This window comes from Lagopus leucura, unplaced genomic scaffold (assembly GCF_019238085.1).
Source record: "Lagopus leucura isolate 7727_CA_CO unplaced genomic scaffold, USGS_WTPT01 Super-Scaffold_100029, whole genome shotgun sequence".
NCBI lineage: Eukaryota > Metazoa > Chordata > Aves > Galliformes > Phasianidae > Lagopus > Lagopus leucura.
Window position 1 is genome coordinate 1,198,075 of NW_024962280.1, and position 15,094 is coordinate 1,213,168.

The following is a 15,094-nucleotide window of genomic DNA, read 5'->3' on the forward strand; positions in this document are numbered from 1 at the left end:
GCCCAGGAGCTCCGACACGGGCTCAGCCCAGCGCACCGCGCCGCTGTACAAACAGGAGCACAGCCCAAACAACCCCCCGGCTCTCGAGCGACAGCTCCGAGAGGGTCGCGCTCAGCGGGCAGGGCGCCTGGCCGGGACTCGGGGGTGGCGGAGGTCCTTTCCAGCTTGAACCACAAATCGTCGCCCCGTGCCGCCTGCAGAGGGCGCTCCGCTCCCACCGCTGCGGCGCTGAGGGCGGGGCGTGCGGGCGGCTCCGTAAGGGCGCGGGGCGGTGGAGTGCAGTGCGGGGATTTCCATCCCTTTTTCCCCGCAGGGTTCGGGCCGGCGGAGCAGCAGCGGTAGCAGCAGCAGCAGCAGCAGCAGCTCAGGGCAGGTCGGTGTGTGCCGCGTTCGCATGCTCGCTTCCCTCCTCGGTGCCGAGCGGGAGCCGCCATGGCCGGGCAGCCCCTCCGCACGGCTCCGCTCCCCCCGCCGCCCCTCTCCCCGGACGGAGCTGCGCTGGATGCGCTGGGAGGTGCTTCCTCTTTGGAACGGCTCTTCTTGATATCTGCTTCTCGTTTTCTTTTCTTCAGTGAGTGAGAAGCGTTCTCGGGATCTGCGCTGGGTGCGGTCCGGCCGTCCTCAGCCCTCGGGAGGAGGCGTTCGAGGTGGGAAAGCAGCTGGCAGCCGGGAGCGGCGGGAGGGTTTCGGGCTGGGAGCGCTCCCAGGAGCTCGGAAATACCCCCTGGGCTCCGTCTTGGTTCTAACTCTTATCCCCCAGGAATAATTAAACAGCCAGGCCATGCTGGATGGGGCTGTGAGTAACCTGGGGCAGGGGGAGGCGTCCCTGCCTGCAGCAGCGGGTTGGAGCTGCACGATCCTGAAGGTTCCAACCCAACCCATTCTATGAGTAGCACACAAATGAATGAGCATCCCTCCGAGTTCCAGGCTGTCCCAGAGTCTGCAGCACTGCTCACAGTGTGACGTCCTGAGGGTGGTGAGGCACTGGCACAGGTTGCCCAAGGAGGCTGTGGATGCCCCATCCCTGCAGGCATTCAAGGCCAGGCTGGATGTGGCTCTGGGCAGCCTGGACTGCTGGTTGGTAACCCTGCACACAGCAGGGGGTTGGAGCTGGATGAACACTGTTGTCCTCTTCAGCCCAGGCCATTCTGTGATCCTATGATCCTGCAGCAGTTGGCTGTGCCATGGCCCCAGGGATGGCTGGACCTCTTGGTGCTGTGGGGCTGGGCTTAATGAGGGGGATTTCACTTCCCAGTCGTTATGTATTAGGGTGAAGTTGCAGGCAGGGGATTGTTAAGGCCCAGAATTATTATAGAAACGTAACTCACCCTTTTGTGTTGTTTTCCTTTCTCATCGACTGAAAGGAGAGAAACATTGTACCAATCTCATTCTGTTTGCAGGCGGAAAGCATTTCATGCGACAGAAGAGAGGTGGTCGGTCTTGTTTAAATGTTGAGGAAGAACTGAAGTGAAGGAGGATCCATTCACATTGGTTCTGCTCAAACACCGTGCTACTTTTGCACTGTGAGCATAGATATGCAGTGTGTCAGTTCCAAATGATGTGGGTCTCTTGGTCTGGCACACCTAGTCCAGATGTAAACTAACTGGAGCTGCCAACAATACTGACCACATTGCCTTTCCCTTCCAGCAGTGGAGAAGGACTTCAGGTTTGTGTCAGACACATTGAGGTTTACAGCATCCAGTTGTTCTGAGCTGGGGTTGGATTCTTTGTTTGGGTGATAGTGCTCTTTTTTGGGACACTGAAGTTTTAAGAACAACAGCCAAAATTAAAGCAGTTAGTGTTAATAAGGCCAAAAAGGGAGATGCAAGGAGTGCCCATCTGGGAAGCAGTGGTGGCCTGGCTGAGTCCCAGCTCCCACTGCCTCTCAAAGCGTTCTGTTTCCTATCCTAGCTGTAGAGTTTTGGAGCAGAGAGCAGCAGGAGTTCAGGTGACTGAGCCCGAATTGCCACATTGCTCTTCTTAGCCCACAGTCCATGTTCTTTGAGTTTTTGTATGCACTAATCAAACTAGAATGAAGATACTCAGGTGTAGTTTTAAATACCACGTTCAACCTTGGTTTTCTTTCTTTTTTTTTTTTTTGGTCTCCTATATTTTGGATATATTGAAATGGACACTTGGGATGAAGTTGAAGTGCAGTGGTATCTAATAAAACGTGTGGTTTGTGTCTCAGTGCTTACAGATGGTTGACAGTTCATGGCATAAGGCCTGCCCAGCAGTATGTGTGCTCTGATGCTTCTGCCTTCTTAGTGGATGCTGACACCCTGTTCAGCTGCAAAGTGCCAGAATGGGAAGCTTACCTGCAATGCTGCTCACAGATAATTTTGAACTTTAAAAATTATTTGCAAAGATGACTGCAAAGCCCAGTGACTTCACCAGCACGAGCTGAATATCTCCTACAGGTGAATTCTCAGCATATGAAAATGTGTTTGTTTTTATTGTCTGTGTGGTTTAGGTCTCATGATGATAGTTCCCTTGAGAGGCAGCCAGCTTCTGCAGAAAACTTGTTCCAGCACTGAGCGCTGCAGATACCTGAAGTCTGAAAAGAGAAGGAAAAAAGCCAATTTCTCACTGTCTAGCCAAGTGAGTCCTTTCATTTTCTTGTTGTTTGGGGACTTTTTGGGGGTGGGTTCGGGCTGGGATTACCTTTATTTACTTTGTGAATATTTACATAGTAAATACTTTCCCAATTTCCTCTGAAGTATTAAATATTATCAGCTGTCTGGCAGGGTACGGGATCCCTAACTGGTCTGATGGGCTACTTAGATGCAGGCAGGCATAAGAGCTTGTCTGCAATCTGAGCATTAAGGGATTTCCTTTTCATAACATTAGCTGGAAGTGAATTACCTGGAACTCAACACTACGTTTGTGTTTTGTAAGTGTGAATCATAGAATCACAGAATCCTAGAATGGCCTGGGTTGCAAAGGAGCACAATGCTCATCAGTTCCAACCCCCTGCTGTGTGCAGGTCACCAACCATCAGCCCAGGCTGCCCAGAGCCACATCCAGCCTGGCCTTGAATGCCTGCAGGGATGGGGCATCCACAGCCTCCTTGGGCAAGGAGAGGGTGGAGTGTTCATTAAAGAGAGCATCCTTACTTCACTGGAATAATGCTAAACATGGAAATCAGAGTTTTGATATAAATACAAATCTTGTTTTTTGTTTACTTTACCCTGTAGCAGTTTTCTGAGCCCTGAGCGTAACTGGCAATCTCTGCCTAACGTGAGCTCAGATTAAAGTGGTGCAGTGGTGTAAATCCAGAGCGTTGCAAATAGTTGTCAGGCATTAATGAATGTGATGGACCACAAAGCATCTCTTCTTTCTTGGAAGTCCAACATCTTTTCTGTAAGCAATAAATAAGAGCAAGCATCTTATGGTTAACATCATATTCACACTGGCTGTATTTGTTTCATTGAATTTGGCAGGTTTGTTTATGAGATTGGAAATAACTGTGATCTCAAGCATCCGTCTGCATGCAGAGGGTTTTCACAGCAGATATTCAGCTTTGGTAAAAGGATTTGCAGATTTGCATGGGGTAAAAATGGAGGCAGAAATAAACTTCTGAAACTGAGCCTCAGTCCAGAAGTGATGGCTTCCCAGCTGCATGCATATGCTTTCAATATCTCTGCAGTAGAGAATAGGAGTCTGTGTATAAATGGCACACCGTGGATTTGGCATCTTCTGGAAGAATGTGTGGAGAATGCATGGGAGTACTGCAGCGTTGTCGTAGGACTGACTTCCATTGTCTGCTTTCTGTTTGCTGCACTACCGTAAGTTTCAAGTCTTTGGCAGCCCTTAGATTGAAACACGAGTAATCTTGCCTGAAGCCTTTTTCACAAGCTGCCTTTTTTTAAGTTTATCTTGGATATGTTTCTCTGCATAATGCAGATGTATTATGCCAGAGAAGCATGTTGTTCATGTTTAGAACAATATTTGGTGGTTGACAAATGAGCTTGATGTACTGTTCTGTTGTACTGACTTGACACTAATCTCTGCCACTTAGAGAAAATGAGAATAAATCACCTCTTCTCCCTTATCTTCTCCACCCTGAGATGTGTGCACACAGCATGCTTGCTGCAGAGACTGGCTCACTGTGTATGTAAACCACACGCCATGTCACCAGTGCTGTTGAGCTGGGTCCTGCCAGTGAAATTTGGACTAAGACCAAGTCAGGAACACGAGTTACTGCTTTGGTAGTGCAAAACCAATTGCTGTTGGGAGAACTGGCACTGGGTTTGGATTTCCAGTGTGAAGGTAGGAGATGGCAAAAGGAAAGTAGAAATGCTGCTTGGAGGTGAAAGTGCCCAAAACAAAATAGGATTGTCCTCATAACAGGAATATAATTTACTGAACTAATGAAAGGCTGATGGAAATCAAAATCAGAACACGCTCAGTAAGCTGTAGAGCTTTTGAAATATGAGTTGAAAGGAGGCTTTACATTCAGAGTGTCACGTTAGCCACTGTGTGATTCATCAAGACGTGTCTAATGGACTGAAATTTGGGATTGCTTCATAGCTCCCATTGTGAATTTGAAGAACAGTTCTTCAATTTCGAGGCTTAAGTGTTGTTGTCAGCTCTCACAGAAGCTTTGTTCGTTCTTAGCCCTTCTGTTAAAAGCGTTTCCTGTTTCAGGATTTCAAAGGCTGGTATTTCCAGCTGATGAGTGCGAAGCGATGAAGGCATAGTTTTGGTGTCCAGACTGATATTTCACTGCAGAAGACACACACATAGCACACACAGAAGTTCACACAAGCAGTAATGAAGATGTGACACGGTCAGCACTGGTGACACTGAGTTCTCCTTCTGAGTGTCAGTGGGTGTTGCTCTGATGGGTCTCTTGTAGTTCTGTTGTTATTCTTTCCTTACTCAGACTTTGAAAATTGTATGTTACAACTTGTCAGAGGCATTTTTGGCTAACAGTGTGTCCCAATTCTGGAATTTGTGCCAGTCAAATTCACGTTGCCTGTCGGGATGGAAAGGTGGACCAAGCGCTGTCTTTGGGCTTTCTGCTGTGTTGGATGGCTGGAGATGTCACAAATCTGATAGGCTGCTATTTAACAAATCAACTGCCAATTCAGGTAATCTGTTGATATTTCTACTTTCTGATATATCCTTTTCAGAATGTCTCTTTAAACTCTAGGATGCTGTGATAATACACAGTCCAGTAGGCACCACGGCAGAAAATAGTTTTACATTCTGCTCACTGATCTACTATCCATAAAGAAAAAAAGGTCATAATTTCTCAGATGTTTACTTTGATACCATCATGTGTGGCAGGAACCATTTCGCTTCTGCAGTCAGCATTACAAGAGACTTACTGGGATGAAGTGGGGAACTCCCAGTTAAATTTTTCTTTCAAAGTAAGTTTGCAGAGCAAACAGAGCTGGATGCAAGTTGTGCTGTTCAGCTTCTGATAGATTAAGCTACCGTGCTGCAACTACTCTTAAAATTTCCTTTTGTGTATTTGATTTTAGGAGAAGTGTTTAGTAACAGAAACACCAGTTCAAAGAAGCTGTTAATCCCTTACAAATCCAAAATTACGGTTTCTTCAGTGAAGGGAGGGCTTCTCTGGAGGAAGCTGTAGTTGTCAGTGATAGGTCATTGGTGTCTGAAGCTTTCTTATCTGCTGCTCTTATTTTCAGCTCTTCCATTTTCTTACACTTTATGCTGCATCGATCTGCTGCTGTCCAACTTGTTCCTCTGAATGCTTTTCTTCCTTCTTTTGGCACAGGCTTTCTATTTGTTGTGCACGTTATTATTAAGAAGCACAACTTAGTTCTGATGGTATTTTGTGCTATGTGTACTGAACAAGCAAATGTATCTTCTCTTTCAGACTATCACTGCCATCTCCTACGTTAACATGGATATCATTTTGATTTCACAATTTGCCTATTGCAAGCTCAAGAATTGGAAGATGATGAAAGGTGAGGCTTTTTAACAGTGAAAACATTTTCCTTAACGCAGGTTCTTCACCTTGATGTTTTCTGCAGAGTTTAAATAAAGCCTATCTAAAAATGGGGTACGCAGATTCCAGCTGGAGTTGTTAGGCCTATTTCTTCCAATTCTCTCAGCCTTTTGTGAAAATTCTTTTCTTCTGCCTTTCTCCCCTCCTCTTAACCACTCAATATCTGTCAATACTTTCTATGTAGTACAGCCAGTTTATATAGGCAGGAAATGAAGCCAGAACCTGGTTCCATATTATGATTTGCTCCATGGTTTTACTGTCTACTTGCAGAGATCTAAATATACAGAGAAGTTGAAATTAAGTGTTATTTTTTGTGTGGTTCAGTTAGTTTCTTCCGTGCTGATTAAAACAGGACTTCATTTGCTTACATCATCAGATAACTTGACATCTTCATGCGCTCTGTTTCAATGCATACAATTTAAAGGCACTCAAGAGGAACAAAATTACTCGAGTTGCTTTGTAATCACTGGCAGTAGTTGTAATATTCAGTCTACCAAAAAGACTATTGAAATAGAAGGCAGAAAGCTCTGTGCACGTTGCATGCAATCAAAACCAGTAGCTCATCAGTCTTAAAAAAGCAAAGGAAACCCGTGGTGTAGCGGGGGTAACAAAAAGCTGAAGGAAAGCACATGCCTGCACAGCACACTAAGTAGGATAAATCCAATTCTTTCAATATGGTACTGATAATAAACGTGAGGATAGGGCAGTGCTGAAGATGCCTCCTTCCTACTGCCTGCTCTTGTAAACAAACATGGGATTTTGTGCATTATAACTGCTCCTGCCTGCTTCAGCTCAACTCTGCATAGCTGGGGAGGGAAGAATGGTATTTGTGAATAAAGCAATACAAGAGAGCTCTCAATACCCAGTTTTAGAGCTCTGACCATGGACAAGTTGGTCCGTTTTGTGAGTTGGTCACAATCCAAGCACAGGCTGTGAAACCACTGTAGTAATTCCTGTCCCTGTGATACAGGTTGCAGGTCTATGGGGCAGGCTTCTGATGCCATACAGCCGTTTGTTCCACTGGTGACAGTCACCATAGGAGCAGTGCCTGTTAAAGGAATGCTCCTGCACTGCTCCTGCAGTGGTTCAGTAGACACAGTGTGTGATGAGCAGGGCTGGGGACAGAGCCCAAGGAGGTGGAATCTTTAGGCTGAAGTGAGACGTTTACATGTTTGTATTGTGGATGAAAAATAACCTTAACAGCAGGTGTTATTTTCCAGCTCATTTGCTTGTCATTCTTATCATTCTAGGCAGCAGAAGGCTGAAGAATTTCTGTATAACCTGGATCTTGATGTGCATAACCCTGTGTGTTGTTTTACCCTGCCAGCTGTTTATCAGAAAGCAAGACCAGAGCTCAGCAATGGAAAGAAGTATTGTAAGTGCTTACCTGCTTCCATTCCAAGAAACGAAGCTGACAAATTCGGTGTCTTGAAAACATTGTGTGCTCTGAGTTTTCAAGAAATCTGGGTGATGTTTTTAACGATGCTTCAGAAGCCATAAATGTGGCACCGTGTGGATCTCTAAGTACGTACCCTACATTCCAAAATAAATAAGCTGCAAAATAGCTTCTTATAGCAGCTCCCTGTATTTCGGGCTCATTCTATCCCTTGGGTTATTAGGATGTGCTGCTTTGTGAAATGACACGTCCACGTGTTGTCTTTCTGCCTGTGTTGGGTACTGCAGGCATCCATGGAGAGACTGTGTAGTGAAAAGTGCAATCAATAACAAGTGGGGAATTACAATTGTGCCTGCTGCTGCTGCTGTCACTTTACCAGCAAAGTTCACAGGCTGTTCTAGCAATTTGATGGCCTTCGTGTTAATGCCGGTAAAATAATTGTAATCCAGCAACATTGCCCAGCAGGGAAGCAGCTTATTTTCCAAATACAGCTAAAATGAGAAAACTAACAATTTAGTGGCCCTGGCGACGGGTTTTCAGTTTTGGCTTGAATTATTGTGCCCAGGCTTTTTTAGCAGAAGAACCGGATTGATACGAGTGTTATGTCCTGAAGCCTGGTGCCGATTTTGATCTCGGTCTCAGCCGTGACGCAGCACTGTGCATTGTTGTGAGATAAAGATGAAACACTTTCTCGTCCTTTTTTGGTCATTTGAAGAGCAGCCTTGAGCTGCTTTGAAAGTTCTGTCCAAAAAAACAGCCGGCGGGCTCTCAGTTTAAGTCTCTGAAATGCTTGAGAACATTCTTGCCAAAATATATGTCCCTTTATTTTTCAGAACTCTCTCGATATGATTGAAATGTCAGGCTTCGTTTGTGGCTATATATCCTGTGTGTTTTACTTGGGAAGTAGATTTCCTCAGCTGTATAAAAACGTAAGTCTGTTTTTGGCTGAGCACACTTGTATATTTTACCAAATGCTCTGCGTTGCTTGAGATTTGGCCTCGAAGTGTGAAAGCCTCCCTGGCTTTTGTGACAGTCTGAAACGTCAAAGAAGGGTTTTCTTTCCCCTTTCAAAAGAGGATGGTGAGAATTTTAGGAAAATGATGGTCTTTAATCAGTAGAAGGGTATTGATTGGGCAGGAAAGAGGAAGGTTTACAGCTGGATTTAGGAGATACATAAGCAGAAATGTGCTTTGTGTGATTGTTCTCATGAGCAACTGATGCCTCCCTTATTTTTTTTCCCTAAATGATTCTACTGTAAGAAACCAACTGCAGGATCAAAAACTGAAATCACAGGAAAAGTAGTTTAAAGCTTTAGCCCTTCTTTTTTCCCTTCAAAGATATCATCACTGACTTTTTTTAACATGCCCATATTAAAAAAAAAAAAAAAAAAATAAAAATGAGAGGCTATAGAAGAAAAAATCCTGCAGGTTTTACATCATCAAATTCATATGGATCTTTTAGTTGGTTATAAGAAGGTTTGGTGCATTTCCAAGCTTATTCCCGTTCCCCTTTCCTTACCTTTTCCATTCCAGCTGGAGTACAACAACCTTTTCAAAGGGCTCTACTGTGCACACTGATAGAGAAGCAGATTGCCTAAGAACTAAATATCATTTGGAAGCAGATTATCCTTGCTGCTTTGCACCTACATAAAAACTACATTAAGCAGAGCTGCTTCTAAGAGCTGTAACAATTTCAGTTGCTTTCAGTGGCGTGTACTGAAAATACTGAGCTGTGAGGGCTCAGGAAAAGATGGAGAGGAACGACTGAAAAAAATCTTTCAGTGTGTGATAATAGAAAGTGCCAGAGTTATATAGAAATGTTTACTATGATGCATCTTAAAACATGTTTTCTGTATAAACCTCCTTGTCTTTAGTTTCAGAGAAAGTCAACAGAAGGCACCTCTTACCTGCTGTTTGCATTGGCCATGCTGGGAAACTGCACGTATGGCCTCAGCCTTGTCCTAAAGATGCCTGCTGCTGGATCTGTCCGGGCCCTCTACTTTTTACACCATCTTCCATGGCTCCTTGGGAGCTTTGGAGTTTTGTTCCTGGATGTTTTTGTATCCTTTTCCTGTTAGAGCTCGAGTTTGTCAGGTTGGACTTGTCTGTGTTTACTGATGATATTAAGTTCATATGAAATGTATACAGGAAAGCTGCATTGCAGAGGTTAAGTTCTGTCTTTCAGCATCTTTGCTCTTAGCTCTGTTAACTCCAGGTATGAAATGGGATAGAATGAAGAGTAATTTCAAGACCATGCGGTGCTAAAGGACGCTGTGTTAATCCGTTCCATGCTCAAAGGAAGTTCTTCACCAGATTGACTTGGAGCAGTTCAAGAAGTTAGGATTCCCAGGCGCTGAGGTTGTTTTTCCTGATTAAAGTAATTTCATAAGCCACTCCAATTAGCCTAATGATGGACAGCTGACCCTTTGGGTGGACTCTGAATTCATGCTGTCATTCAGAACAGCCATCTGTGCTTCTTGCATCTACAGCCACAATGGTTTAAGTGGGCAGTTCAAACAGTAAAAACGTTTGCATTGTGGGAGCACAATGCTTGTGTGACTAAATGGTGGTTAGCAGCCTGTTTTGAGATGTTTTTTTAGTTTTCTCTGTAGAGACAATACAGACAATAGGGGTTCAGGGCTGCTTGTTAGCCCAGGTGGCTGCTCTGAGTGCTCAGACCTTTTGTTCCATACATGAGGTAGTTACTTTTTCTCCCTCCCTACCCCCAGATGGAAGCACAAAACTGTCTGTGTTTATTTACCAAAATAAAAAAATTAATAATAATAATAGAATTGGATCTGGACAACCCTTACAGTACATGATGTGCATATTTGGAGATGCTTTTCTGTGACGTACTCTGAAAAGAAACTTTTATGTGGGCCACAAACCTCCCCCATCTCTGAGCCCAGCCTGCAACTGCAGTGCCAGTGTGCACATGACATTCATTTCTCAGTTCTGTCTTGATTGGAGGCTGAATCCAATCTTGCTAATAGCCTTCCAGTTCAGATTGTATTGAAAGCAGATGCTTCCAAATCAGGTTGAGGAGCTTATAGAAATCTGGTCGTGTATGTAGTGTTAGTTCAAAATGTATGAAGTGTTTGTAATCAAGAGAAAACAAGAGCAGACCTCCAGCTTTGAGAACTCCCTGAGGTATGGAAGTAAATGCTTTTTAAAGAAGAGAGCTTCGTTACTGTCTCTTGCCAAACGAGAAAATCAAAATTCCAACAGAATGCTGTGTCGTGTTGGACCAGAAAAGAAAGACCAGGGATGCTTGGCTTTTGGGAAGCAGAGGGATTAAGTGAAAAGGTTGTAATTTCTACAAGAGAGGTGTTTCATAATTGACCATTTGTGTGGCAGTCTCTGTTTTGAGAAGTAGTTCCTGACACTGTCCAATTCTAGTGGGGTTTATTCTCACAGTGTGCAGAGTTTCATTAGGTGGAGAGCAAGGCCTCATTTCTCAAGGTCCAGGGGAGGATTAAGGGTTCACTTACTCTGTGTCTGCTGCAGTGTTCGTTCTTCTGCTTCCATCTGACGTGGCCAGGGTTGACTATTTTTAGGAAGAAATGGACTCCTGATGGCAGCAGGAGCAGTGTTGGTTAGCACAGGATTACACTGGGTTGTGTCAGCTTGCTTAACAGGATAACGTGGTCATCCTTTTTCCTCGGTATCCCAACTTAGATTCGTTGAGTTGCACAATAAGCCAGTTATTTTCAGTGAATAATGCGAATGTCCAATTGTTTGTGAAGTATGAATTGTCCTCTTTTTTTTTATTTTTATAATTTTAAAAGGAGTTTCGTAACAGGGGGAATTTGAATTATAAATCGGACGTGATTTCCTGTTCCAGTGATTGTCTCCTTCCAACTGCTGCTTTGTACTGGAAGTTGATTGGAGTTTCTCAAGAGGCCACAAAGCCCAGGGTGTAAATGTGTGCTTATTAATGGGTGCCTTGTCTGTAAGAGACACTGGGTGCATGGGTGCCTGTCTTAGGGTCTGTGCTGGACCTTATCAGAGCTCTTTAGGTGCATGAGTGCTTAATGGTCTGTTTGTATGCAAGGACTGAGTCCAACATATCCTAAAATCACAGAATGGCCTGGTTTGAAAAGGACCACAATGATCATCAAGTTCCAACCCCCCTGCTATGTGCAGGGTCACCAACCACCAGACCAGGCTGCCCTTTGGCACTCAGTGCTGCCTGCTGCTGAAAGCAGCGGACCTGAATTTAGTGTAAGTTTTTGGAAAACTTGGTCCTTTTCTGTATCTTCTTTCACCCTACGTCCTTCTTCCTTTTACCAACAGAACGAAACAACTCTGCTTTGTACTTAGATTCAGGTGAAGCCCTTTACCACGTTTTTTGCGTTTGTTTGTTTGTTTGACAGCATCCTATTGTCAGAGAACCCTGTTCAAATCCTCCATACCTACTTCTTTTCATTAAGTGTAGCCAGGTTGTTACTAAATAGCCCAAGTATATTCAGCCAGAGCCAGGCTGCTGTATACAAACTGTTATCTTGCACCTTTTGTGAATTGCAGGGCAGCCACTTGGAATCCATTGTATGCTCCTACAAAACATCACACTTTGTAATTTAATTACACAGTGCATAGAATGTAAGTCCGACCTCGGCAAGACTTTCCCAGCCAAACGTACTTCTCTGCACTCGTGTGTTTTGTCTCAATGCAGTTAGGTTATTTGAGTTGTCATTCAGTTGTCTTTATGTTTTGTGCAGATTTGACACCGTAGCCCAGTGGCCATCGCCCCCATCGCTCTGAGGAGTCCGTTTGGTTGTCTCCTCCACTTGGTGCTGTCTGCATGCTTAGCCCATATGGTTTCCCCCAGGAAGTCAAAGACTTGAGCAGTGACTGTTTTTCCATATTAAGCTGTCTTACAAATCCAGCATTTATTTTAAAAACGTGAGCAGATGAGTGCATATGCTAAGAAAGAAAAGCCTGATTCTGGAAATACTCTTTTGTGAATTCCACGTGGTTGGTTTGTAACTTATCTTCCTTAAAAGCTCTGTTGCCAGCTTGGTGGCTAACAGTGATAGTGTTTCAGTCCAGACTTGTCCCAGACTACCATCTGTTTTCAGCAATTTGATCCCCTGTTCACCACATCCTTTCTTACCCATGCAGCTATTAAGACTTGGGGAGATGCTGTGCTGTGAGTACAATAAGGCCTACTTGCAAAAAGAAAGAAAGAAGAAAAGAAAAAGAAAGAAGCAGGAAGTGTAAGCAGCAGCTATATATGTTATAAAGCTAATTTGCTAAGCTTAAGAAGATGATTCCCCAAATAATAACTTCAGAAAGACTTAAAAAGAGTGCTGATCTGCTGTCTATGAAGGAAATCCTGTCTAATCTTTAGCTGGGGGGCCAGAGAGGTGGGATGCAGGAAAGCTTTGGAAAAAGTAGGACGATTACTAGGGCTTTGCCTGTGATGTAGACAACTTCCCCTCTTTCCAGGCCTCTCTGAAGATAATTTCCCTTTAAAAAACAAAACACCAACGCTTATGGAAAGACATAGCTGGGTAGCTTTGTGTTCTATCTTTATCTCACAAATGGTGTCTCTATTAGAAAACAAAGGGTTTTGTGTCAACGTTGGTGCTTAACTATCTGGCAAAAGGAGTGAGACCTGCTGTCCTTTCCAGGTGCACATACCCATTTATCTAAAGGTAGGGTTGCTGAAAGCCAGCAGTGTTGTTTCAGAGCTGGAGCTATCAAGAAAAAGACCAAGTACATGCTTGTTAATTCTTTGTAGATTAGTAGCATTTCCAGTGGTCTGTTTTACAATAGAAATAAACACGTCTAATTGCACAATTCTGTGTTGAAAACAGCATTAAATATTGAGTCCTAGAGTTGTCAGGCTGTCAGTGCCTGTAAATCCCAAATGAGGTGGAACTTTGTGGGAAATGAGACTCATAGAATCAGAAGGACCTGGGTTGCACAGGAGCACAGTGCTCATCCAGTTCCAACCCCCTGCTGTGTGCAGGTCACCAACCAGCAGCCCAGGCTGCCCAGAGCCACATCCAGCCTGGCCTTGAATGCCTGCAGGGATGGGGCATCCACAGCCTCCTTGGGCACAACGAGCATCTTGTTTTCTGATCAGGCCCTGCTGATCTGCTGCTAAGAAGGTCTTACCAGCTTCCCCTCCTTCCCATCATCCAGAAGTGGGGTTCCCTGCCCACCTTGCTGTAGGAGCACAGGGCAATGGGGGACATTGCTCCTCTTCCACTTCTAATTAGTCTCATACTTAGAACCCATGCAAACAAGAGATATTAAAGGATGTCTTCACTTGTATTTGAACCACAGAACCAAGGGGTTCTGGAATTTTGATTTTTTTTTTTAATTTTTTTTCCCCTGTATCTTCCTGTTTTTAGTATTGATAAAATGACTGAACTTTTTGCCATACAGCATTGAAAATGAGAATTAAGAAAGATATGGAGAAGTTTATCTGCTAATGTAGAACCTTCTACAGTTAGGATTAGATAAATGAGTAATACTCCACGCTATGTGAATAAGTTCTAAGCTTTCCTCTGTGGACTCTGGTACGCTGAGTCTGTGCCAGCACTAAATGGAGGGCTGCTCTTCTGCACAGCTTATTTCGTCTTTGATTGGAAGCAAGTGCTGCCTCTGTATCCTGGTTAATTACTTCCTTACCCCAAAATAACAGGTGACTGTGCAGTTCCTTCTGTATGGTCAGCACAAGGAGAGATCACATGCCTTGGTGGCACTGGAAGTGGAGCCACTGCTTGTGGGTGAGGAGGATGCATAGTGCTGTGCTCAGCCCTCCTCACGCCTGGGGACTTGGATGGGTCAGACTGCAGGAGCTTTGCAACCACACTTATTTTTGGTATTCATGTATTTGTCATTAATTTGTCACTGCTTGTTTAACGTTTTCATCTTCACATCATTTGCAAATATTTATTCTGTTGCTTCAGAACTGTATTAAGTCTTTGTTTTCCTGAATGCTTGCCTTTCTCACTGTTCCTCCCTGTGATGGGAATCACAGCAGTGGGTGCTTTGGGAGTATTTGTTTGACACGATGATGCCGTGCATATGACAAGGTGACAATTTTTAGATGAAAATCTACATCTTGATAGCAGTAATACGGCTGTTTTAAAACTAGCCCTGAGCCTTGAACTCAGCGTGGAGTTCTGTACTGCTCAGTGTGGTCACATTGCATGGAAGAAAATTGGCCTTTAATTAAGAACCATCAGTGCAGAGGATCCATTGCTGATGTAAAAGCAGAATTGTGGTGTGAGCTCTTGAGATCATAGAATCATAGCATGGCCTGGGTTGAAAAGGAGCACAGTGCTCATCCAGTTCCAAGCCCCCGCTGTGTGCAGATCACCAGCCAGCAGCCCAGGCTGCCCAGAGCCACATCCAGCCTGGCCTTGAATGCCTGCAGGGATGGGGCATCCACAGCCTCCTTGGGCAACCTGTAACAGTGCCTCACCACCCTCTGGCTGAAAAACTTCCTCCCGATATCCAACCTAAACCTCCCCTGTCTCCGTTTAAAGCCATTCCCCCTTGTTCTATCACGGTCCAACTGATAGTTGGATCCCCATGTACACTGCAGAGCGTCACTATGCATTTTGTTGTTTTAATTAAAACTTTATATACCAATGCCTTTGCCTTCTGTGGAACATAATTACTGCTTGTTGTCATACGTTGCAGATGTTGGTTTTCTAGGACTTGCATTTCATTGCAAGCTGCTGGGTAGGGTAA

General features: G+C 44.4%; 1 protein-coding gene across 9 annotated transcripts; it reads left to right on the forward strand.

Annotated features, from left to right (window-relative positions):
• The first annotated feature begins 244 nt into the window (after positions 1-244).
• On the forward strand, positions 245-14,706 carry LOC122185479 (lysosomal amino acid transporter 1 homolog). Of its 9 annotated transcripts, XM_042881313.1 has the most exons (12): positions 245-373; positions 573-647; positions 1,401-1,523; positions 1,648-1,666; positions 2,474-2,601; positions 3,444-3,788; positions 4,967-5,096; positions 5,852-5,942; positions 7,234-7,358; positions 8,213-8,308; positions 9,253-9,438; positions 14,037-14,706. In XM_042881313.1, the coding sequence occupies exons 6-12, from the start codon at positions 3,607-3,609 to the stop codon at positions 14,136-14,138; spliced, it is 912 nt and encodes a 303-aa protein (XP_042737247.1). In that variant the 5' UTR covers positions 245-373; positions 573-647; positions 1,401-1,523; positions 1,648-1,666; positions 2,474-2,601; positions 3,444-3,606; the 3' UTR covers positions 14,139-14,706. The 9 variants fall into 9 exon arrangements, 8 of the variants coding, with proteins under 8 accessions (XP_042737247.1, XP_042737245.1, XP_042737251.1 ...); XM_042881311.1 differs by having other exon boundaries at positions 1,401-1,666; XM_042881317.1 differs by having other exon boundaries at positions 1,401-1,666; positions 3,444-3,526.
• Positions 14,707-15,094: the final 388 nt, after the last annotated feature.

Excerpts from the sequence above, each read along its gene's own strand:
- LOC122185479 (XM_042881311.1), top strand. The coding sequence starts at position 3,607 with ATGGCTTCCCAGCTGCATGCATATGCTTTCAATATCTCTGCAGTAGAG. Across the intron at positions 3,789-4,966 it reads TTTCTGTTTGCTGCACTACC|TCAAATTCACGTTGCCTGTC; the intron begins GTAAGTTTCAAG and ends AATTTGTGCCAG. Across the intron at positions 9,439-14,036 it reads TTTTGTTCCTGGATGTTTTT|GTGACTGTGCAGTTCCTTCT; the intron begins GTATCCTTTTCC and ends CCAAAATAACAG.